This window comes from Nomascus leucogenys, chromosome 22a (assembly GCF_006542625.1).
Source record: "Nomascus leucogenys isolate Asia chromosome 22a, Asia_NLE_v1, whole genome shotgun sequence".
Classification (NCBI taxonomy): domain Eukaryota; kingdom Metazoa; phylum Chordata; class Mammalia; order Primates; family Hylobatidae; genus Nomascus; species Nomascus leucogenys.
Genome location: NC_044402.1, coordinates 138,299,998 through 138,326,124, shown reverse-complemented (window position 1 = coordinate 138,326,124; position 26,127 = coordinate 138,299,998). Strand labels below are relative to the sequence as shown.

Below are 26,127 nucleotides of genomic sequence, written 5' to 3'. Positions count from 1 at the left end.
AAGCAGTGACTGTCTGATAAAGGTTCTATTCTACAGAGACTCAGCCAGCTTTTCAAAGGCCCCTGGGTCCGTGTTAGGCAGCAAAAAGAGACTCATCAAATCCCCAGAGTATAAATCATAAGTCAATATTCTCAGGCTACAACACTGAAAACTAAAAATTAGTTTAAAACAAAGGATAAATTTTAAAAAATGGAACTCTTAGAAATGAAAGATGATTTACATAATTTCGAAGTCACAGGAGAATTTAAAAATTCAATTACAAAATATTAAGAAAACAAGAACGGCAATACTATGTGTACAAATGAATGGAATAGGGCAAAAGTGAATTCTGAGAAAAATTAATAGTTGTAAATTATCTTATTAAACAAAAATAAATGAAAATAAACAACATAAGTATCCAAAGCAAGATATTTTTTAAAAAGAACAAAATAAATCTCTCCAAATGGCAAATAATTTGTCCATCAATAATTATTAGAAGCTAATACAGGCCAGGTGTGGTGGCTTACGCCTGTAATACCAGCACTTTGGGAGGCCGAGGTGGGCAGATCATTTGAGGTCAGGAGTTCGAGACCAGCCGGGGCAGCATGGCAAAACCCCATCTCTGCTGAAAATATCAAAATTAGCCAGGCGTGGTGGCACACACCTGTAGTCCCAGTTAACTTGGGTGGCTGAGGCACGAGAATCCCTTGAACGCAGGAGGCAGAGGTTGCAGTGAGTCGAGATTGCACCACTGCACTCCAGCCTGGGCGACAGAGCCAGACACTGTCCTAAACAAACAAACAAAAAACAAAAAACAAAAAGAAAAGAAAAAGTATGAGAGATTAGTGTGTAAAAAAGGTTTGTTAAAAATTGGAAAATCCTCGGTGAATTGGGATACTTTTTGGTTAAATTATAAACTACCAAATATCAACTTATAAAGGAGGAATTCCGAGAAGAAAGATGGCAAATGTTATTAAAGAATTGCTGTTTCAAAAGGCACTAGATCCCAGGCAGTTCTTTCAAATTCTTTTTTTTTTTTTCTTTTTAACTGAAACTGGGTCTCAATATGTTGCTCAGGCTGGTCTCAAACTTCCAGGCTCAAGCGATCCTCCCACCTCGGCCTCCCAAAGTGCTGGGATTACAGGTGTGGGAGGCGTGAGCCACTGCAAATTCTTAATGTGAAAGAAAAAGATGTGGAGCTTCCCAGTTCATTTAAAAACGTCAACAAACCCTGATCCCAAGCCTCTTGAGATGGCTTGACATGTGTCTCAACGCATGCGCACACGGATGGAACAGATGCCCTTCACTTCCACCTATAAATAGACACTCAAGTCCTCTGTCCAATGCTAACAAATTTCATCCAGCCATATAGCGTATTTTATTTCAAGGAGGGCTAATTTCAGGAATGCTTTAAACCTGTTACTACAAAATCACACTTTAATATACCATGGGAAAAAAACATACCATCATTTTAACACACATTGAGAAGACATTTGGGAAAACTCAACATTCGTTTCAGATTAAAAAAAAAAAAAGCCACAACCTTGAAAACACAGAAAGAGGCTATTTTCTTAATGTGATAAAAATCTCTCTCTCGGCTGGGTGAGGTGGCTCACGCCTGTAATCCCAGCACTTGGGGAGGCTGAGGCGGGCGGGTCACCTGAGGTCAGGAGTTCGCGACCAGCCTGGGCAACACGGTGAAACCCCATCTCTACTAAAATACAAAAAATTAGCTGGGTGTGGCAGCATGTGCCTGTAGTCCCAGCTACTCAGGAGGCTGAGGCAGGAGAATTGCTTGAACCCGGAAGGCGGAGGTTGCAGCGAGCGGAGATCATGCCACTGTACTCCAGCGTGGGTGACAGCGTGACCCTGTCTCAAAGGAAAAAACAATCACTGTCTCAAACCAATAGCATGCACCCCATTTAGGACTGGAACGCGGGAGCATTTTCATGGCAGCCAGCAACAGGCTTATTTCGCATTTCGGCGGCCAGGGCTGGCTTCTTTGTGGTTTCTGCCTTTGGTGTCAGGACTCCCACCCAGGATTCTGTGAATAGCGGGACCTTTCCAAGCACGGAGGGGCTGGCCACTTACTGCGCCACTTCCTCTGTTGACAGAGAGCCACGCTGTGGCCTGGCCTGGCATGAGTCAGGCGTGGAGCAAGCGCAGGGCCAGCTTGTCTTTAAGAGGCCTCAGCCCAGGCCCTGGGGATATGAAAGCCCATGCGGTGTAGCTTCCCACCCACGTCTGCGTGTGTGAGCTCAGGAGCCTCGCTTCCTGTCTCGCTTCTGCCCAGCACTGCTGGAGGCAGCAGAGAACTGGGCACCTTTTGTTTTTCTTGACACTGGGGAAATGTATAAGGAAGTCTTGTTAACTGTTTGATGAAAAGCACTTCAGCACACTGTGCCGGCCTGGGAAATGTGTGCTGGGCCAGCAGGCGCTGAGCCAGCTGTGCACACCTGGAACTCCTACAGGTGAGTGGCTGCTCCCATCCCCCTGGGACTGGCAGCACGCGTGGGGGAAAGACGGATATTGTACTATCAAACCCTTCCTAAATCAGGCTGGTCAGAGAGTACAATCAAACTAGGGAAAAGGCCAAGCGTTAGAGTCCTATGTACCTGTGTCAGCCCAGGGATGCCTACACATTTGACCTACCGCATTGCTGAGACAGGAATGCTTTGAAGTAAGTGTCATCACTGCATGCAAATGAATACGTTAAACAGGAATTTTCCCCAGGTTCTGACTATGGTTTATCTACTTAAGTTGTATGAACAGGGACTTCTGACATCTTAGCAAAGCCATTTTCCCAAAAGCATAAGGGGAAATGCCAACTCCATCCCTCTCCAAAGAATTACAGCATCTGGCCAGACACGGTGGTTCCCGCTTGCAATCCCAGCACTGTGGGAGGCTGAGGCGGGTGGATCACCTGAGGTCAGAAGTTTGAGACCAGCCTAGCCAACATGGTGAAACCCAATCTCTACTAAAAATACAAAAATTAGCTGGGCGTGGTGGCACACGCCTGTGGTCCCAACTACTCAGGAGGCTGAGGCAGGAGAATGGCTTGAACTCGGGAGGTGGAGTTTGCAGTGAGCCGAGACTGCACCACTGCACTCCAGCCTGGGAGAAAGAGTGAGACCCCATCTCAAAAAACAAACAAACCCCCCCACCCAAAAAAAACAACCAAAAAAACAAAAAAAAGAAGAAGAATGACAGCATCCATGAGAGCATGTGTTTCTGAGGTTTCCACTGAGATTCTTGCAAATACTTCGCCAGATCATGGAAGCCAATCCCATTCCACACCTTTGTTACCAGCTGAATATTGCACTTCACCACTGACTAGGCGCTTGCTGAACAAGGAGGACAAAGGCCTCTCTCTTGCAGGAAAAGGAACAATGTGAATAATACACCGAAGAAAGAATCTTGGGAGGGTTCAAGGAAACAGGAGGAAGACAGATGAAACGGGGCTCAGTGTTCTCACTGCTGTGGAGGAGGCCACAGTTCCTCCTGCAACACTCGCAGTGACCGCAGAGCACGCTGATGAAGCCGGAGAAAATGGCCAGCCCTCTCTGCACGTTGAGCAGGGAAGGCAGACACGGTACCACCTGTGGCCTCATTCTCACCTCCCCTCGCTCATGGCCTGTCTGGGCCTCAGGCTCTGTCTTGTCCCATGTCATCTGCTCTTTCAGTCTCCCTCTTTCCTGGCCTGAAGTGAAGCTGGTTCTCTCATTCCTGGGATGGAGGCTGAGACCCAGGCGGGGCCCGAGGTTGTATGCGGGGCTCTGGGGTCTGCCTGGACGGATGCACACCCCGATAGCTGAGTGTCAGACGGGAGCATCCGGTGAGCTGCAGGCATGTAAAAGAGGGACCCACTGAGGCTGGGGCAGGTGACCCCACCATCCCCACGGACAGCACACCACATCCCCAGGACATTTAAAGGCCTGCCCCCTCTGCTGTCCAAAAGTCTAAGAGGCTGTGTGCAGTGGCTCACGCCTGCAACCCCAGCACTTTGAGAGGCCAAAGCAGGAGGATCGCTTGAGCCCAGGAGTTCCAGACCAGTCTGGGCAACACAGAGAGGCTCCCCCATCTCTGCACAAAGTTTAAAAGTTAGCCAGGAGTGGTGGTGTGTGCCTATAGTCCTGGCTACTCGGGAGGCTGAGTCAGGAGGGTTGCTTGAGTCCAGGAAGTCAAGTCTGCCGTGAGCTAAGATCATGCAACTGCATTCCAATCTAGGCGGCAGAGGGAGACCCTGCCTTAAAACCAAACCAAACAAAACAAAGTCTAAGAAAATCCTAAGACCTGTTTCCCCGGGTGAGTGTGCTCCTCACAGCACCCTAGAGCAGGTGTTCTCATCCCCTCCTTACAGACAAGGGCACGTGCTGAGGTGATGGGGAGGTCCCTGAGGCGGCAGTGCAGAGTGGGGAATGGTCTGGGGGACTGCCTGGCCTCCTCCACTCAGGGCCCTCCCTGGGCCTGGCTTCCTCTGCCTCCCTCCCCTTCTCCTGCTATGGTGGCCCCAGGCCAGGGAGGAATCTGGGCGCCTCTGCCCATGCTGGGAGAAGCAAGAGGTTTCTAAATCCATCCCTGGCTCCACGTGCAGCCAGGTCTGGCACCAGACACAGCCTGGGAGCTGCCAAGCCGGGCTCCCCACAGAGCAGCCACAGCGGGCGGGCAGGCGGGTGGGCATAATACCTCCTCTGAGAACAGGCCTGGGCAGCGCCCTGGCTCCTGGGGCTGCCAGATGAAGTGCAGTTTTAAAATGCAGTGGGCGTCCCAGGCAAAGTCACAGACTGTCCTATGCTGGCTGCATCTGGGCCTGAGCAGGGGGTGCATTGCGTCCCGGGGCCCGAGGATCAGGGAATGCTGGGAGATCGCTGAGCTGTGCCCACTGTGGGCCGGGTGCATGTGACCCCGAGGGCTCACTACAACCCCTGGGAGGTGTCCTGGGACCCCTGTTGGGACAACCAGGTCTAGCTGCCCAGCTGCGTGTGACGGGGCTGAGACCACACTCAGGCCTGCCCAGGCCCCAGAGTTCCCACCTCACGGGGACATGGGTGTGACATATGCCCGAGTCTCAGGATTAAGCATGACAGCCGGGATGCTATATTTGGATGCTAACACTCTGGGGGCATTGTCCTTGTGAAGCAACGGGGGCCTGGAGGCTGGACGGGCTCTGCCCTCCCATCCACCCCGGTCTCAGCACCAGGCCAGCGGGCCCAAAGCACACTCGCTCTCCCTGCGCAAGAAACTCTCTCCCTGACGCCACTGGACTCTGCAGGGCCCCCCGCCGGGCTTCACGAGCCTTCAGCGACCCACCCTGCCCACCCACGGGGCACCCTGCACCATGCTGGCCCCTATTCAGGCATCCCACCAACTGGCTGCCTCCATCGGGGTGGCAGCCTTGCCACCCCTGCCCTCCTGCCCCAATCTCACCTCGTTTGGAGCTCAGGGCAACACTGAGTGTGGGGAAAGGGCCAGGCCAGGAAACGTCCCACCGTGAGGTGTTCACCGTGGGGGCTTTGAGGAGTCGGCAGCTACTGAGCCTCGGTGCTTTCACCTTTAAAACGGGTTCAGTGATCCCTGGCTCACAGCAACAGCGTGGTGAGAACTCCCTCAGAGGGCCACCACCATGCCATTCTCTGATGGGAGCCCATGACCCCCCACAGGACCCCTTTGCACAGCAGGGGGTGGGCATGTGACTCGCACTGCCTCGCCTTTGGATGGGAGCCCCACACAGGCAGGCAACACGTGGCCTCCTGTCTCGCTCCTGACTCGCTCTACAATCCCCACCATAGGGCTGACCTCAAGGGAGGGTGAGGGGCTCCAGAGGCCACGGTGCTGGGGGGCCGTGGCTCCAGGAGGGAGGGGGAGGCCCTGTCCTGCTGGGCCCTTGGTGGCTGGCACCATTGGCCAGGTGCCTGCTAAGTGCTCACCAAATGGCTGCTGAGCTGAATCAGGTATCTGGATTCTGAAGGGTACCCTGCTACCAAGGTGCCTTCACCTAACTTGTCGAAGGAGAGCCACAACCAGATAGGAGTAGGAACAGGCCACTCCTGTTCCCCAGGGCTGGCAACGCTTTGTCTCACCTCCTGTGAACACATGTCCCTTTGTTCCGTCTTTGAACGTGTTTGTGCACCACGGGGAGCCACGCTCACCCGAGCAAGGGAGAAGGTTCCAGCCGTCCAGGGGCTTCTCCACAATTCAAAAGCCGCCCTGGACAGCCTGGGCCTTGGAACTGCCACAGTGCACCAGGAGGATGAAGGTGCCAAGAAATAAGTGTGGTGGGGACCAACAGAGCCTCAGCCCTGCCTGGCTTCTGGGATGGGGGGTGGCAGGGGAGTCTCACCCCCTAGCCAGGTCCATCTGGGGCGGGGGATTCAGGCACTGGTGCTGCCTGTCAGCAACATTCCCTGGTGGTCCTGGCTGCCCCAGGTCTGAGGACGTATGGCCTGCGGGCTGCCCAAAGGGCCCTTCCACAGCCAGCCTCGCCCTGGCCTAGCTCCCACCCCAGCACTGCCCCCAGCTCCTCCTGCCTCCTTCCCACGATGGCAGAAATTTGGCCTCCCTGTAAAGAGGTGAGTTAATATGTCCATTAGGCTTGGGGATAAAGGAAACTTTAATTCACTGCAGTATAATTAGTTTCAATTACAATATCCTAATTAAAAACTACTTTAGGCTGGGCGAAGTGGCTCACGTCGGAAATCCCAAGGCTTTGGAGGGCCAAGGTAGGCTGATCACTTGAAGTCAGGAGTTCAAGACCACCCTGGGCAACATGGCGAAACCCTGTCTCTACTAAAAATACACAAAATTAGCTGGGCATCGTGGCATGCACCTGTAGTCCCAGCTTCTAGGGAGGCTGAGGCACAAGAATCACGTGAACTTGGGAGGCAGAGGTTGCAGTGAGCTGAGGTCATGTCACTGCACTCCAGCCTGGGTGACAGAGCGAGACTGTCTCAAAAAAAAAAAAAAAAAGAAAGAAACTATTTTTATTCATTTTTTTGAGACAAAGTCTTGCACTTGTTGCCCAGGCTGGAGTGCAGTGACACAATCTTGGCTCACTGCAACCTCCACCTCCTGGGTTCGAGCAATTCTCTTGCCTCAGCCTCCGAATAGCTGGGACTACAGGTGCATGCCACCATGCCCAACTGATTTTTGTATTTTTAGTAGAGACAGGGTTTCGCCATGTTGCTCACACTGGTCTCGAACTCCTGACCTCAAGTGATCCACCTGCTTTGGCCTCCCAAAGTGCTGGGATTACAGGTGTGAGCCACCACACCCGGCCGAAACTACTTTAGAAAGAGTAAAAAGCAGAATTTGTATTGCAGAAAATAAAAACAGATTATCTGGAAAAATGTATCCGGAAAAAGGATGGAACACGTACAGGTGGAAACAGTGCAAGATATGACAAAGAAGTGAAAGAAGGCAAAAATAATTCCAGTGCAGCACAGAGGGGCTAGAGGAGGTGCTGGAGGAACCAGGTCTGGAAACCTCAGCTATCGGGGAATGTCAGCGTCCGGTCCTGGAGAAAGGAGTCCGAGGAGGAAACTGCACTGCACACCAAAGCCTCTGCAGGCTTAACGAGGCCATCAGCAAAACAAGTTCTCACAAAATGTTTAAACTAAAAAGAATACTGCAAGCAACCACGCCAGGAAGGAGGAGGTCAGATTTTAAAAATATACATAAATCACAATCCCTTCTGCCTTCTCTGATGACATCCCAAACACCCAGAGACAATGGAACAACAGCTACAGGAACTTCACAGAACAAGGTTGCTCCTTGGAGATTTATTATCTTGCCAAGCTGTCACTCATGTTGCAAAGACGGCAGAGAGCTCCTTAGAAATTGTTGAATTCTGAGAATGTATTAATCACATGGCTTATTTCTAGGACCTACTTGAAATAATCGCCTGAATTTAAAAGGTAACATGTAAAAGGGAATGATGCTAAAAATAAGACACACTTGAATTAACAACCTATTTGCAAAGATAAGTAAACAAGAGCCCTATCAGAGCAAGGGTTATTACTGATAAAAGTATGCAAATAGTGCAACTGTCAGAAAAACAGCGTAAAAATTCCAAACCAAATTACACAGAAGACAGAAAGGAAAAAGTAGGTTTTAGAACATTAATTGCAATCAATGAGGAGAAGGAAGAAGTGGGGGAAGGAGAGAAGGATGGAGAAGAGAGAGAGAGAAGAGGAGGCCCCAAACCCAGAGATTCCTGTCGTCTCACACAGGGGAGGCCAAAGTGTGTGGTTGGACAATGTAAGATAATAAATACAAGCTAAGAACATGTGTTTGCTTCACATTTCACGGCTGGTTGAATGAAAAATAGCTTGCCAATATTTCAATAATAATAGAAGAGAAAACACAGGCTGGGCATGGTGGCTCACACCTGTAATCCCAACACTTTGAGAGGCCAACATGGGAGGACTGCTTGAGCCCAGGAGTTCACGACCAGCCTGGGCAACACAGTGAGACCCCATCTCTACAAAAAATAGAAACAATTAGCCAGACGAGGTGGTGCATGCCTGTAGTTCCAGCTACTTGGGAGGCTAAGGTGGGAGGATCACTTGGGCCCAGGAGGTTGAGGCTACAGTGAGCCATGATCACACCACTGCACTCCAGCTTGTCTCAAAAAAAAAAAAAAAAAGAAAGAAAAAACACATGGTGTTTCAACAATTGAGAGAAAAGAAAAGTAATCAGCATGGAAAGATAAAAAATTAAGACAAAAATTGGAGTGCCTGAAGATTGAAAAAATACAACTTAATTTCCTGTGTTGAAAGGCTCGCCATTCTCCAGAAGAAAAAAATGAAATCCAGCAATAAGCTGTGGGCAAGAGAGGTCATTAAAACAAAATACAAAGACTAAAAAGAGTTACCAGTAAACTTCAAGTAGTTGAAAGGCTGGGATTTCAATGTTAATATGAAGCAAAAAATAACTTAGAGCAAAAATGATAACATGTGATAGGGAGGGGTATCAGGATGAGAGGCATGGGTGATGGCAGCATAATTACATGGAATCTAAATGCTATAAAGACAGAGCAAAACATATATGCAAATACCTCCAAGAAAAAGGAAGTAGAAATGATAAAAATATGATTATAAAAATATGATTATAAAAATAAAATACTTCATTATCAACTACATAAGAAATTCAGCAACACATAAAGGAGCTGAAGATCAAAACAAGGTAATATTAATGGTTGTTTTGGTGGGGATTAAATGGAATAAACAGATAATTTATTCTTTTTCAAGTATTCATGGTATGTTCACAAAAAGTCATCATATACTAGTCTCAAATAAAATCTCCATAAAAATACAAAAGCAGAAATGATTCAGGCTACATTTCCTCCCTATGGCAAAAAAAGAGATTAAGAACAAACAGAAATAGGAATAGTATATTTTAAAATATACTTACCTAAGGAAAAAATTGTCTTAAGAAGAAAGTCAAGAAGACAATAGCTGTCTATTAAGAAAATACAATGGGCCAGGCGTGGTGGCTCACACCTGTAATCCCAGCACTTTGGGAGGCCGAGGCGTGCGGATCACGAGATCAGGAGATTGAGACCATCCTGGCTAACACGGTGAAGTCCCGTCTCTACTAAAAATACAAAAAATCAGCCGGACGTGGTGGTGGGCACCTGTAGTCCCAGCTACTCAGGAGGCTGAGGCAGGAGAATGGCATGAACCCAGGAGGCGGAGGTTGCAGTGAGCCGAGATTGTGCCACTGTACTTCAGCCTGGGTGACAGAGTGAGATTCCGTCTCAAAAAAAAAAAAAAAAAAAAAAAAAAGAATACAATGAAAAAAACTGACATATCAACATCTATAGAAAGTGAGGAATGAGGATGGTCCTTGGAGAAAAACATCACAGCCTTAAATGCCTTTATTATGTTCAAGAAAAGTGAGAAAAATGATGAACTAAGGATTGAAATCATATCTTAGGAAAGAAGCAATTTAAAAAAAGGGAAAAGGAGGGAAGTGAATGATAAAAGTTAAAGCAAAAAAAATTGAGAAAAGACACGGTGATGCAAAATGTAGCCTATTTTCTAAAGACTACAAAAATGGGCATGTGCAGTTAATTAAAAAGTGGGCCTCTCAATTCCTTTTGATGAATAAAATAGTGTCTAAACAAAGAAAAAAAGGGGAAAGAAGAAAAACAGAAAAAACAAAAGTGGAGGCATAAACTTGAGTCTAAGGGATATGAAACATGGAAAGGAATACTATGCACCATGTTTCAGTTAACTGAGAAATCTGAAGGACACAGGCCAAAAAAACACAGATGAAGACAACCGTTAAAACAAGAGCTAGGAAGTCAAAATAAATCAATAGTGGAGGAAGTAACTGGAGAAGGAAATCCCCCAAATTACTGAGATTTGATGGTCTTAGTGATGAATTCATTCAAACTTCTAAGGAATAAGTAATTCTCACATCACAAATTATTTCTGGCTGGGTGCAGTGGTTCACGCCTGTGCCACGCCGAGGTGGGTGGATCACTTGAGCCCAGGAATTTGAAACCAGTCTGGGCAACACAGTGAAACCCCGTTTCTACCAAAAATACAAAAATTAGCCAGGCGTGGTGGTGCACACCTGTAGTCCCAGCTACTCAGGAGGCTGAGGTAGGAGGATCACTTGAACCAGGAGGTGGAGGTTGCAAAGAGTGAAGATCACACCACTGGACTCCAGCCTGGGTGACAGAGTGAGACCATGTCTCAAAAAAAAAAAAAAAATTATTTCCCACCCTTGATTCTAATGGTGGGCTAGCATATCTATTCCATTAGGCAAACGTGATCCTAAACCTAAAACCTGATTAAGGAAACACAAAGAGGAAAATCCAGAGCTTCCTTATTCATCACTTTCTATACCCATTTTACTGGGGAGGCAAAAGAGGCTCACAGCGCTGAAGGAGGGATGCAGCTGGCGGGGTTCCTGCAGGCGGGCCCCACTTGGCACTGCATGTTTGGTCCCCGAGGTCCATGGTAGTTTTCCTACTATTTGCTAAAAAGCAGTATCAGGTAACAACCCATCAAACTGTAATCCCAGCACTTTGGGAGGCTGAGGCAGGAGGATTGCGTTAGCCCAGAATTCAAGACCAGCCTGGGTAACATAGGGAGACCTCGTCTCTACAAAAAATTAAAAATTAGCTGGGTGTGGTGGCACATGCCTGTAGTTCCAGCTATTTGGGAGGCTGAGGTGGGAGGATTGCTTGAGTCCAGGAGGTCAGGGCTGCAATGACTTTTTATGGAATTTAGCAACATGATTCTTAAGTTCTTTTGGAAAAATAGGCAGAAAATATATCAAAGCATGCAAAACATAATGTAAAATATAATGAAAATGAAACACGGTAGGAGAGGCCTTCTAAATTGTAGGAAATATCATAAAGTTGTGGTAACTTAAATGGCGTGGTACGACCCCAGAATATAAAAATTATTTCAAATAGACTCTAATGCACATAGGAAGCTATTATGTGTTAAATTAAGCAACACAAAACAATGGAGGTTGGCGACATTATTTAACAAATTCTGTTAGGAAAATTGAGGTGGGAAGGAAATACATTTCTGTCCATCCACTGTGTTAAGATGAATATCATTTCAAAACACAGAACAACTACAAAGACACAGAACATAATCTTGTGGGCATATGACTCTCACAACTGAGACAACAGAGTCTGCGGACAGTTACAGTTGTGCAGAGATCACACGGTCACTGACTGATGAGGGGTGAATCGGAGCATCCATGTGTTCACAGATCAGCTAATTAACGACAATGTGGAAAATGAACATCAAAAGAAACACAAACGAAACAAGAAAACATTCAGAGCACAATGGCAAATAGTTAATATATATATATTCTTTAAGAATCTGTGGCCAGGCAAAGTGGCTCATGCCTGTAATCTTGGGAGGCCGAGGCGGACGGATCACCTGAGGTCAGGAGTTCGAGACCAACCTGGCCAACATGGCGAAACCCTGTCTCTACTAAAAATACAAAAAATTAGCTGGGCGTGGTGGCAGGTGCCTGTAGTTCCAGCTACTCAGGAGGCTGAGGCAGGAGAATCATTTGAACCCGGGAGGCAGGGGTTGCAGTGAGCCAAGATTGTGCCACTGCACTCCAGCCTGGGCAAGAGAGGGAGACTCCGTCTCAAAACAAAACAAAACAAAACAAAACAAAACAAAAAAGAATTTGTAAAAGAAGATTAAAAATACCTCCAATGGGCATATGGGGAATCTCTGTACCTTCCTCTCAATTTTGCTGTGAACCTAAAACTGCTCTAAAAAATAAAGTCTTAAAAAAAGGACAAAAGCAAAATGACTCGAGGACAAATAGGAAAGGTCATGGTGACGTAACTTGCACTTGAGAAGAAACAAATTCCAAATAACTGTCAGAGATCAGTTCAACTTTCCTAATTGCCAAAGACATGCAAATTAAAACCACAGAGGAAATCTCCTTTTGACCTGCAAAAATAAAATCCCTACAAACTCAATACTCATGAACCTATGAGGAAATAGGCATTTTCATATGTTGCTAACAGAATTATAAATTAGTAAAATTCTTTAGAGGAACAACTGGCAAAAATCTATCAAGAACCACAGAATGGGCTGGGCATGTTGGCTTACGCCTGTAATCCCAGCATTTTGAGAGGCAGAGGTGGGTGGATCACCTGAGATCAGGAGTTTGAGACCAGCTTGGCCAACATGGTGAAACCCTGTCTCTACTAAAAATACAAAAAATTAGCTAGGCATGGTGGCAGGCACCTGTAATCTCAGCTACTCGGGAGGCTGAGGCAGGAGAATTGCTTGAACCCAGGAGGCAGAAGTTGCAGTGAGCCGAGATTGTGCCACTGCACTCCAGCCTGGGCAACACAGCAGGATTCCGTCTCAAAACCCCCCCCCCCCACCAAAACCACAGAATGTTCATGGTACATGCTACAGTAAGCCCACTTGCATGAATTATTTCTCGCAGGAACGTTTAACAATAAAATTAATTTTTTTAAAAAAACCAAAGGATATATGTACACAAGTTCTTATAGTGTTATCATTTATTTATTTCAGACAGGGTCTCACTCTGTCACCTGGGCTGGAATGGTGTGGCACAACCTCAACTTCCTGGGCTGAGGTGGTCCTCCCACTTCAGCCTCCCTAGGACTACAGGTGTGCCCATTACACTCAGCTAATTTTTACATTTTTTGTAGATACCTGGTTTCGCCATGTTGCCCAGGCTGGTCTCGAACTCCTGGGCTCAAGTGATCCACATGCCTTGGTCTCCCAAAGTGCTGAGACTGCAGGTGTGAGCCACTGCGCCCGGCTCCATCATTTATAATAGCAAAAACCAAGAAATGGCTTTAACTCTGGCAGGAGTAGGGAACCACAGCGTGCCAGGGTGACCTGCCCTAGAGTGAGGCGGCCTCCACTGCCTGGGCAGTGAGGGTAAACTCAGTCTCTTTTTCAGAAAGTGCATTCTCCATTTTTTGAGTGAGACAAGAAGCTGAAACGAGCGGACTCAGACCCAAGGCCTGTCCCAGGACGCATCCCAAAGGGCACCCTGTGCTTGGGTCCCGCAAGATACTCGGTGTCCTCCAACTATGCACAGGGAAGGCTGCGAGGTGCCACTGCTCCCTGGAGGCCCTCCCACAGGGGACAGAGCATGCTGCTGGCCTGCCTGTGCCTGGGAGATGTCTACCATCTGAGTGATGAATGGATAGATCCTGGGAGATGCCATGGCCCAGCCTGGGGGCTGGTGTGAAGGTCAGCATTAGGAGGGGACCTCTGCTCTGTCCTCTACCCACCGCCCTCCCCACACAGGACCCACAGCCAGAGGTGTCGCACACAAGGGCACATCTTCATCCTCTCTCCCCCACCCCCACCCCTTCACCGTGGGCAGCCCAGGAGGCCACCTTCGGGACTCAGTGAAGCCCCGTGTGCACAAGCTGGCCTGTGTCCCAGGATAGCCAAGTCCCATCTGCACAGCCTGGATGGTTCTAGGGCTTTCTGCGGGCATGGCTGCCACAGTCGAGCGTCCACAGGGGGAGGCGGGGGTGGATGCTGAGCTGCAGCAAGCCCCCGCCACCAGACACATTCCACCTGCCGACCCTTTCACTCACTGCCGGGATCTGCTTAGCGTCACCCCATGTCTGACCTTTCACGTTGACGCACAGGCCTATTTTCATCCCCAAACTCAGGAGGATGTGAAACCAGGCAGTTAATCACCTGATGGGAAAGACGCCATGGTGGGCTCAGTGCCACGCTCAGCGCTAAGTCACCACAGGGTCTGGGGAAGGTCTCTCCATCTGTGCCTTCCCCCAGGGCCAGAAGACTTCAGAAAAAGAGGTGATGAGGATGACATGGTGGTCCCTGGGTGTGGAGGGGTGAGGCCAGCAGTTGCCCGCCCCAGCCCCAGCCTCCAAGCTCCCCCGACATGAGGGTTCCTCTGCTGTGGGTCCTCACAGATGCATTTCTCCTGGAGCTTTCTGAGAAGGGAAACGGGGCTCCTCCTCCCCATCCCAGAGCCCCCCAGCCCAGCAGGCAGGTGTCATCAGATCCTCTGGGGATCCTCATCAGAACCCACCATGGAGCACACATGTTAAGTGAGGCAACCCCTGACCTGAACAAATTCCAGGGGTGGCTGCCAAGGACTCTGAGCCCTGGTTTATTTCCCTAGTGCTGAAAACCAGCAGAAGGCGCTCCCTGCACAACCATGGTCACACGCACCAAGGAGACTAGAGGGAGGTGGAATGACACCCCCAAGGGGCGGCCTGGGCAAGGCCGGCATATCCCCAGCCACTGCCCCATCCTGCCCAGCCCTGGACAGCTGTGTCTACAGCCCATCCCCATGGGGACCAGGCACCCCAGCTGATGCCTGTGCAGGCCGCAGGAGTGGCGTCCTCAGGGGAGCCAGACTGGTGTCACTGCGCGAGCTGGATGTCTTTCCTGGCACAGCCACCTCCTTCTCTTCTCCTCCGCCCCCTTCTCCGCTGTAAGCCATAGCCTGGAGTCTTCGAGGACCCGGCTCCCAGGGGCTCTTCCTGCTCCTCCACCTCCCACTGGGCTGGCCATTAGCGCTGAAGGCCCCAGGAGGTCAGGGGTCAGCAGCCGGGTTCCCGTGCCCCTGGGGTGTGCTCTGGAGATGCCTGGAAAGATTCTCCCACCTAGGGGGGCAGAGGGTGGGGGAACAGACATCTAGCCAGGGCTTTCCTCACAAGAACTGGCTTCATGCCCGGTGCAGACACACAGAGAGGGGCACGGCAGGAGAGATGGTGTGGCGGTGGGCAGGGAGGTCGGCCTCGGCCTGGGCAATGCTCGCCTTTGGATCCTCTGAGACCTGGCTGTGCTGGGCACTGCCATCTGTCCTGTCTGCGCTTGAGGGCCTTTCCGTGGAGCCCACGCTATTCCACCAGCACACACAGGGATGACAGCACTGCAGCCACCAGGCAGAGCACAGAGGGGTCCCAGTGCTCGTGGGCATGGAGCAAGCTCCAGGGCGGACACCTCCATGAACAAACCCACGAGGGCACCGAGGCAGCCCCAGATGCCGTACTGGGAGCTCCTGATGCGCACGACAGGCCTCAAGAAGGTGGGTGGACTCCAGGGCCAGGCCTCTGGGCAGGGGCAGGCAGTGGGCAGGGCTCTGTGAACAGCCCATCCCGAGACCTCGCGGGGGTCGAGCTCAGCAGGAATCCAGGAGGACACCCTGCCCTTGGCCCAGAGAGCCCTCGTGATTTCAGAAGAAGCCTCCCTCTCAGTTCCTGCTGAAATTCAAAACACAAGCAGCTGTTCCCATGTTGCTGCTGAGTTCTGAAGAATTTCCTGACTTGACTCTTTTAGCAGGAGACACAAAGAAGGCAGCAGAAGGGAGATGCAGCAGGCTGGGAAGGACCCCAAGGTGTTGGTGCACCCTGCCCAACATCGTGTGGACCCAGAGCGTCATGCCTGGTGCTGGCCATGCTGAGCCGCAGTACCACAGCAGGCACTGAAGACATTTGTCTCGCGTCCCCCAATTACCATGCTGGGCTGCAGCCCCACTCCCTGGGGCCTGGAGCCCTGTCCTCTGGGCAGCTCCTTGGGCTGGGGGAGGGCCCATGATTGCCCAGCACGGGGTCAGCAGGGCAGGGCAGGATCCGCAGTGACAGCCTCGGGTAACCAAAGCTGAGGTGGCCTGAGGCTGCCATGGTCAGTATTTACAAACCTGGAAGCTGTAGGGCAGAGGGATGGAGGCATCCCAGCTGGTATGGAAGTGAAGTCTGGTTCTCTGGGGCCCAGTGACCTCGGATGCAGGGCAGGCTGTGGCCCCATCCCTCTGGCGTCTTCCCCCAGGACACCTTTCCCCTGCCCAAGATGGCACTCAGACCCTGAAGCTGTACAGGGTGGGGTGGAATAGGCGTGTCCCCTTCCCTCTTAAATCAACCGAGCATTTCCTGTTTGGGTGAGGAAATCTGACGTGAGGCTTTTAAAAACCCATGTTTTATAGCTGAGTCCAGCACATTCCAGAGTCTTCTCTTCTCTGTTCTGCCTTCTTTCTCCCTCCCCCACACCCACAGGAAGGTCTCTGGAAATGGGAGTTCCTGATGACACGTTTGCCAGGTTTTCTATACCTCCACAAATCAGATTGTAGCTCCAGTTAATACATTAATCACATTACGCCTCCATCAGCAAACCAAGGCTGCAGCTTAATGAGATGATAACCCCTGGTAAATGACGGACCAGCCAGCTTGCAGGGGAGCCTGGCCCCACTGAGCTCATTCAGCCACTTTTCAGGGACCCATTCCATGTAGCTGAGTGGAAGACACCCCACACGTGTTAGAAAGGGCTCAGGAGTCACCCCCAAGCCTTGCTCACAACAAACAACCTGACAAAATCCACCAACCAGGTAACAAAGCAACAGGATGAGCGGAGGAGTGGGGTCACGGTCAGGGCAAGGGAGCCCAGCAAGCACCTGCGTGCAGATCCATGCCGGGCAGCGAAGGTCCCAGGGCAAGCGCAGTGGCTACAAACCCTGAATGCGGAAAAAAAAGAAAAAGTGGACCCACAGGCCAGGGCAGGGACCCAAAAATGACCCCTGTGCAGAGGAGCCTTTTTTTTTTTTTGAGGCAGGGTCTGGTTCTATCACCCGGGCTGGAGTGCAGTGGTGCCATCATGGCTCACTGCAGCCTTGACCTCCCAGGCTTGAGTGATCCTCCCGCCTCAGCCTCCCAAGCACCTGGGTCTACAGGTGTGCAACACCATGTACAGCTAATTTTTACATTTTTTGTAGAGATGGGTCTCACTTTGTTGTCCAGGCTGGTGTCAAACTGCTGGGTTCAAGTAATTCTTCTGCCTTGGCCTCCCAAAGTGTTGGGATTACAGGCGAGAGCCACTGCACCAGGCCATGAGGAGTCTTCCATTCACTTTTTACTTCTATTCAATGTCCCGAGTAAAGCAGGGATCACGGGGGGCCTCCTTCCCATCTGCTTTGATAGAGGAAGCAAGACTTCCAGGCCGGCACCAGGAGCTGGTACGAGCATGTCTCAGCCCCCACTTACTCCTGTGTGTGTATCCCACAAAAGACTGGCCGGCCACATTTATCTGTGTCGCTCATAGGAAGGTGAGTCCCCTTTGATATGCAGCTGTTGTTAAATGAGATCTCTGATTTCAGAAGAGTCTGGAAGCTTCCTCTGCCATATACCAAGATACCTGCAGGCCCAGCCCAGGGTCCTGGGACAGCTATGACCTTGGGCAGCAGCAAGCATGTGGCAGCTCTGGCCCTGGGGCTCCTGCCTTCAGAGTCCCCTGCCCTCCATGCCAGCCTGGTTTTGGATACCAGACCCCAATAATTGCCTGGTTCTGCTTCCTTGGCATTTGCCCCAGCTGCCAAGCCTCAACTGCACTTGGCTCAGAGAGGGGCCTTTCCCAGAGCCTGCGTCCCCCATCAGGTCACCTGCCTGGCTCACAGTCCTTGAGACCACCGGGGACCCTGCTCGGGCTGGGAGCATTCCCTGAGGCCAGCCGGCTGGCTGTCTGGCTGCCTGCTGGTTGGCCTCACTTTGGGGTCCCGCTCATCCAGCAGACACAGTGCCACCTGCCCACACCTGGTGATGGCCTGCCTGCAGGCAGCCTAGTGCCTCTCACCCTATTTGTGCGTTTGTGTTCTCTCCAGGGCCCTCTTCTCCTCCACCAGTCACTCGGACAAACTTGCCCACCGTAGAACCCCAGGCCCTCGCTGCTACAGGAGACCCTTGGAAGGCTGCCCTTGGCCCACTGCCAGGCTTGGTGTCTCAATGCAATGGACCTCACCAGGTTGGTGGGGACATTGCCAGGGCGGAGGCAGCACCTGAAGGTTGGCATCCCCATCTCAGGAGGCCACAGTTATATGGAGGCAGGGCATCCCTCCACCTCCGCTGGGAACCAGGAGGGAGCCATGGGTACCAGCTGTGTGAGCCTGGGCAGGTGAAGCAGCAATCACAACAGCCCCACCTCCGCCAGGCTGCTGCTGACCTGAATAAGCCAATATACGTTACGTCCTTGACACAAAGCCCAGCACACGGTAATAAACGCCAGCTACAGTAAACGCGTTCCTTGGAATAAGTTAAGGGATAATTAGGTAAACATTCAGCAGGTGGTGAGGACCCATTGATAGTTCTGGAGAATAGATCAATATGAGATTCAGGTGAGATGAGGAAGGTTTGGGAAAGGGACGATTTAAGAAGGCATGGGCCAAGTGCACAGGGAAGCTTAGCGCATGACAAAGGTGGCATCTCAGGTCACCGGAAGCAGAGATGGACGTTTGCATAAAAGAGACAAGTGGGTAGCCCATCCAGAAAAAGATAACATTTGATTCATAGTTCACGCCATACACAAGAATAAACTAGAATAAACTCCGATGAGCCAAGGATTTGGACGGGACCAGTGGGACCACACAGGCTAGAGGAAAACGTGGCAAATCCCTCTTTTCCCTTAATGTGGGGAGGGGCTTTCCACTAGGATTCCAATCCAGAGGCGATCAAAGATGGATGGTTTTGACCACATTAAAAAAATTGTGTGGCAACAAAAACACCAAAAAAAAAAAAAAGCTGAAAGACAACCAACAAACTAGGAGAAAATCTCTAATGTACACGAGAGACAAAGGCCTAACCCCTCATCTAACATACAAAGAACTCTTTAAAAACGACCTGATAGAAAATAGGAAAAGACACAATTTGCCAAAAAGATAAAAGAACGGCCTGTAAACATGCGAAAGATGTTCAGATTCGCTCCTAAGTACAGAAATGCAAATTCACATGCTGCTGAGACATCATTTCCCACCTATCAGACAGTGACAACTCTAATGGATGACAGCACAGTCTGTTGGTGGGTCTGGGGAAACGGGCACCCCGTACGCTGCTGGTGGGAGCGCAAACTGGCATAAGCCTTCTGGAGGGACGTTGCAAAACCTAACACATTCCTCCTGCCCTCACCTTTGGTCCTGCAACTCCACTTCTGGGTATCTATTCCGAAGAGTCAGCTCTGTTGCTGGGAAAACACGGATGAATGAGGCCATTCACGTCGATGCTGAAATGGGAAAATACTGGCCACAACCTAAGTGCCTCTGCTCGCTTGGCTTCTGCCCCAGCTGAAAGGAAAACGGCTGAAAAACTCTGCATGGCAGAGTACTATACAGGTGTAAAAATGAAGGAAGCTCCCTCTGCACTGACAAGGAGAGATTTCCAGATTATGTTGTTAAGTGAAGAAAAACCAAAGTACAAAGCAGTGTCATTAGTATACAACCCTTTATATAAGAAGGGGATATAAGAAAATGCAGGCATCTGCTCATTTATGCAAAAGATATACTGGAAAGAAAGACCAGAAACTGATGAGGTAAGTTGCCCACAGGAATTGGGTGGGAACAGGGTGAAAGGAATGAGAGAAATGGGAAGGGGCAGTAGAAGGAGGGACAATGCCAGTTGTCTGAACACACCTTTGCGCAGAGAGCTCTACCCCTGGAACCGGTGTGATGCTTAGCTTTATGAGCCAACTTGGCCAGGCTACAGTGCCCAGTTACTCAGTCAAACACTAATCTAGGTGTCACTGTGGGGGTAGTTGGGAGAGGTGGTTAACATCTATCATCAGTTGTCTTTAAGTAAAGGGGATCATCCTTGATGCTGGGGGTGGGGCCTCACCCAGCCAATGGTAAGGCCTTACCAGCATGTTCGGAAATTCTGCCTCAAGAATGTTGTGTCAGCTCCCAAGAGCTTCCAGCCTGCTGGCCTGCTGGGCCCCACGATTGGGCAAGCCGATTTTTTGGAACAATATTGTTTTACCCAGTCTTTCTTGATACCATGGCTTAAACAGGGATTCACCCATGTTTTCTTCTAGCACCTTTATGGTTCCGTGGGTTCTATCTAAATCCCTGGGGTGTGTGTATACCCACACATACACATATACATCTTGGTTTCTAGATACCATTCTCTAACAAAAAGAACCAGGGTTCCTTGGAGAAATGGCTGACTTCAGGGCTGGGGCACAAAATGTATAAGATAAGCCTGGAACATCTCGTGGTACCAGAAAGAAAGAAAGTGCTCAAACAAAAAGCCAGGGGCAATGTGAAAAGGACACAGAAGCCAATGTGAAGGCTCTCCAGTAGCCAAAGCTGGGACCAACTTAAGGGACCTTGTGATAGCACTGGGCCCCTTGGATGATCCAGCATCTCCCATCTCAAAGCCACCTGATTAGTGTCGCCAATTCCGTCTGTGACTTCATTCCCCTTTGCTGTGTAATGTGACACATTGACAGTGCCAGGAATGAAGGATGGACATCTCTGGGGGGCATCATTCTGCCAAACGCAGACCCCAGGGGCTGGCAGGCCTGGGCTGGCGTGCTGAGATGTTGTGATGTGGACTTTCCTTCTTGGTTCCTAAATTATCTTGATTTTTTTTTTTTTGAGACGGAGTCTCACTCTGTCACCAGGCTGGAGTGCAGTGGTGCCATCTTGGCTCACTGCAACCTCCGCCTCCTGGGTTCAAGCAATTCTCCTGCCTCAGCCTCCCGAGTAGCTGGGATTACAGGTGTGTGCTACCACGCCCAGCTAATTTTTATATTTTTAGTAGAGATGGAGTTTCACCATGTTGGCTAGGCTGGTCTGGAACTCCTGACCTCAGTTGATCCACCCGCCTCGGCCTCCTAAAGCGTTGGGATCACAGGTGTGAGCCACAGTGCCTGGCCGGATTTTTTGTTTTGTTTTGTTTTATACTTTAAGTTCTAGGGCACCTGTGCACAACGTGCAGCTTTGTTACGTATGTATACACGTGCCATGTTGGTGTGCTGCATCCGTTAAATGACGAGTTAATGGGTGCAGCACACCAACATGGCACGTGTATACATACGTAACAAAGCTGCACGTTGTGCACAGGTGCCCTAGAACTTAAAGTAACATAATAATAAAAAAAAAAAAAAGAAAATTCCCAGCAACTCCCCCTCCTTCTAGTTCCAGCTATCGCCACTGGGCTCCGAGGATGGCGAACTCTCTCTGGCCTCAGCGCTAATTATTCCTCTTTGCGCTCTGGCACTGTAGGAAGCCATCTGTGGTAGCTTCTACTTCTAAGGACACCACCATGGCTGCTTGTGGAACACTGGGCATTACCCTGCTGTCTTCTGCCAGGCCTCCTGTTCACAATCAATCAATCTACGCAAATCAACCATCACTTCCACAAAGCGGGGGGGGGGGGTGCTTTTCTCCAGGGGCCCCCCACTGTGTCTTCCCTGGATCATAATAAAATGCAATCTTAATTTAAATACAAATGACTCAGCTGTGGCAGTAGGCCAATTAGCCTAAAGAACAGGCTGTTCTGATTTTTAACAACCTCTCCCTGCTCAACTCATTTTTCAGCTTAGAAAAGGAGGCCCTGAAATCTTGGAGACCTTCAGTACAGTAGAGTGAGGAGACCCTGCTGAGGGCACAGGGCGCCCGGAGACCCCAGAGGGTTGGGGGGGTCTCCCTGGTTCACTGTGTCTTATCAGGGGCCTTTGAGGCTGGAGCCGTGACTTTGGCCCTCCCACCTTTGGGAGCACCAACTCTCCCACCTGAACTGGAGCAGAGGGTGTGGGGTTTCCGTTGTTTTAAATCCCAGCATGCACACCTGCATATACCCCATGCCTTCCTACTTTTTAAAAAGTTTGGGCTCTCAAGGTGGAGAGTCGCCTCAACAACAGTGCACTGAGCATGGACTCTGGGCCTGAAGGAGTTCCCTGGGGTGAACGAAGTGGGCAGAGAGCACACGGCCGGCGGGAGGAGAAAACAGAGGCCACTCATCTGCCAACCTCAGTAAGACAGAAGAGGGCAGGCTGTGACCAGCGGGGCTCTGAGGGTAGAGGGAGGCCCAAACCCAGGCTCAGAGAGGCAGTGGGAGCCACCCAGTCTCAGGGCCTCCCAGCCGTGGGCTTTCTCCCTGTGCCCACACCAGCCTGCAACCCACAGGGGACGGGTGATAAACCAACCACGGGTCTTCAATCCCACAGAATTGTGCCCGGGTGTGTCCCGGATCCTCAGGGGATACCACAGCCACATGTACTCTTCGTGTGTGACCTTCGTGCAACCTTTCCTCCGTGAAGACCCTCCCCAGGGCCTCCTCCCTGCCCCTGGCCCTCCCCACCGGTCCCTATGGCTCCCTTTCTCTCAGGCATTGGGGAAAGCGCTTGTCATCGGTGGGGCACCAGGACTTGTGCTGCGCAGTCAACCTACAGACGGATCTCTGTGCAAAGGTCGCATGGCAGGGAGGCAGTGGCTGTCAGCTCCACGCACGCCCTGCTGACCCCCCCACTCACCCACTGTAGCCCCAGGACACCCCAGCGCCTCCCACGGAGGTAGAAAGAAGGACTCGAAAGTCGATCGCGGACATGCCGAGTTCTGATCCCCCCTCTGGAGGCAGAGGAGCCTGGGCCTGCTGGGGAGAATCCCCAGGCCTGCTGATGGGGGCCCAGCACCCAGGAGGCTGAGGGAGGCAATGAGGGAGCCCCTCAAGCGGGAAGAAGGGCCCTTGGGCAGGAGGACTGGGCCAGGTGGGGGAAGGGTTCGGCTGAAGCTGTCCTGCTGGGGGCTGTGGGTGGTGACAGCCTGCTCCATTACCAGAAGCTCTGAGCCCTGGACAGGGTGGGGCCAGGAAGGACAGCTTTGGCCTGACTGCAGGGACAGAGGGAACCAGCAGGGATGTCCCTAAAACCAGGCTCCAGTCAGAGACCCGGCCACCCTGGGCACGAGACCCTACTCTCAGTCATTCTCCTGTCCTTGGAGAGGGCATGGGCATCTCTGGCTGGACATCGCCCAGTCTGAACCCTCCGTCCCCAGACCAGATTATTGAGGACGTGGCCTCCTCCCACCGTCACTCTTCACGTCCACCTGCCACTGGCCCCCTCCTCTGTCTTCATCCCGGCCCCACCCCACCCCGGGGGAAGAACCCTTCCGGGGTCTAGAAAGGATCTTCCACAGCCCCAACGTGGTTCACTCCTCCCCCGCTTGCCCCCTCTCCCTCCCCAACCGTGTCCTGCCCACCAGGGCCCATGGGACTCACCTGATAGTCCTGCCCCAGTCACACCACAGTGTCTCCCCGACAGCCTCCATGTCTACCTGGAACTGGGTGAGGCAGAGCTCCTGGAGGAGGGCACCGTAGTTAGCCTCCTGGCAGGCAGTGGCCATGAAGAGGTGATGGGCTGAAATAGACATGACCATGAAGAGGTGATGGGCTGCAGCAGAGGCCTAGGGGCATCACCACCAGCCCGCCCGCCCCCTGCAGCCTGGGCTCCACGAGAACGGGGCCTCTGAGAGGGCGACTGTGGCTCCAAGTGGACGCTCTTCATCAATCATTCTGTGACCTGGCAAAGGCCCTCCCTGCCTGCTAAGGGTGGCTTGGCCCTCAGTGCCTGTGCCAGCTTGGGCCAGGGCACTTTCCATCCCACAATTATGCCACCAGGCTGCCCCAGGCGTGGGCGGCATGAGAGGGGCCCAGAGACAGTCTCTGGCTGCCCCTGTTCCACGGGTACCTGGGGATGGGCTGGGCTGGGCTGTGCCCCCCAGCCCGGGAGCTGCAGGCACATCTCCTGCCTGAATATCTGCCGGCTATGAACCGAGCTGACAAATGGAAGCATGAACTGTGCTCCCTCCTCCTGCCTTGAGCCATACACCAGAGCAACAGTGACCTGCCCAGCGGTGCCCCGCACAGAATCAGGATTCACTCATTTCCCCCGTAGCTCACTACTGGCTGGGGGTGGGCGGGGAGAGCACGGCCCTTGGTCCCCCACCCACCAGGCTTCTTCTTCCTCCTCTTCTTGGCTGAGCCTCTTTCTTGGCCACCTCATAGGGCAGCTGGGGGCAGGGGCTTTGCATTCCCTGTTTAGGGCTTGGCTCCTGGCCCTCCCGCTGTCCCCAGACCCCCCTCCTTTTCCCCCCAGGCCACATCCTCTGCCCAGGGAGGACCCCCAGCCCCTCCCCTACCGGCCTGGGCCCTTCCAAATTCCTGGAAGGAGCTTGGCACCGGGAGGTCAGAGCTGCCCTGGGAGACCCTGGGGGCACCCAGCCCCTGCAGCCCACCGCCTGGCCCCCTGGGCCTCGTGAATGAGGACACCAAGTTGCCCCTTGCAGCCTCGGGCCCAGGGAGCCCACCCAAGGAGAGGCGGCTGCCCTTGGGCAGGCAGATTGGGCGAGGGGTTCTGGAGTACCAGTCTCTGGCACGTGGCCCAGGGAGGACTGTGAGCTCGAGGGGCCCCTCGGACTGCTGAGTAAAACGTAGAGGAACTGGAGCTGCCCCGATGCTCCAGGCACCCTGGAGTTCTTCACACACAGCCGCCTCAAAGTGGATCTGACTGCCATCAGCAATTTACGGATGGGGGCCGAGGCTTCGGGGTTCAGAACTGGGCCCCAGGTCCTATGGCCGGAAGTGGTATGGACCAGAGAGCACTTGGCCGCTCCCGGGGCTGTGGGGCTGGGCACCAGATGGGAGGCGGGAAGCACAGGGAAGGGCCTGATGTTCCTGGAGGTGCACCTGGGGGAGGACAAGCAGGTGGCCATGCGGGGGTGGGGCGGGGGCGCTGCTGCAGAGCACCACTCCAGGCCCAGTGGCTGGTGTCATTGGTGAATGGAGCCCACACACTGCACACCTGGGCACTGGCCCAGTCCACAGCTGCTAGAGAGAACAGAGAGGCTGAGCCCTGCACCCGGCCGAGGCCATGAGTGGGTCCCAAAGAGCCAGGAGTGTTGAATCAGGGATGTTTAGCCCAAGAAGCCAGTGAGCGATGTGGGTGCGGTCAGGCCTGCATGGAAGGCTGGGAGTTGGAAAAAGCCCCTCGGAGGAGCTCAGGACAGGACCTGCTGGCAAGCGAGACAGTCCCCTCATCTCACTCCAGTGGGTCACCCACCCTCGACCCCTGGCATGAGCGCCCAGCATTGGAGTTTGTGGCCACAGAGGGAGCTGCATCTGCCCCTGGGAAGGCTGAGGGCAGAACAGCCTTCCCCCGGCACCCCGGGGACACCTCGGGAGGCTCTGTACCCACCTGAGTCCGTGCTGCTTCCCGACAGCACAGGTGTGTCCCCACCGTGTCCATACCAGAACCGTGAGTGCACCCTGGGGCCAGCTGGGCCTGCTGTGGATGCGCCCCCCACCCTGGGGGCTTTCACCCACAGTCAGGGCAGCCTTGGAGAAGGGGCTATTTCTGACACCTGCCCCATCAAGATGTCCCCTAGGAAAGCCCACCTACTGTGGACAGTGATGCCCCAGGAGCTCCCAGGAGTTCAGGAGGGCTCAGACACTGACTCGTCAACTCACGGAAGGAATTGCGGGCTGCCTGTCCAGCTGCAATTGCAGAATCGTCCCTGTTTGTCCCCCACCCCTCACTGCTCCTGGCATCCCACCCCTGCCCACTGCCTTTTTCTGGTGAATCCTGGGTCCCAGTCCCATCTGCCCTCCTCCGCTGCCCTGTCCTCCAAGAGGCCCCCAGCTGACCCTACCTATGGGAAGCCTGCCCCCCAGCCCATTTCCTCAGAGCCTCACTCAGGCTGGTGGAGGGTCTCTTTCTTTCCTCAGAACCCTCTTGGCTGCCCTCTCATCTCCCACTCCTTTCTGACTCATGCGCACAGCCTCCCTGGCACCCAGCAGCTTTGCATATTAATATTTGTCAAATGAGCCAGCAACTAAGATGGCCACACCCGGATTTCTCAGTGGCCATT

General features: G+C 52.1%; 1 protein-coding gene across 1 annotated transcript in view; it reads right to left on the bottom strand.

The window, feature by feature from the left end:
- Positions 1-26,127, bottom strand: part of RAMP1 (receptor activity modifying protein 1) — a 53,478-nt gene that overhangs the window by 12,158 nt on the left and 15,193 nt on the right. The window contains exon 2 of the mRNA XM_012510729.2: positions 23,480-23,618. Within this exon, the coding sequence (XP_012366183.2) occupies positions 23,480-23,618 (139 nt within the window). The remainder of the gene's footprint in view (positions 1-23,479; positions 23,619-26,127) is intronic.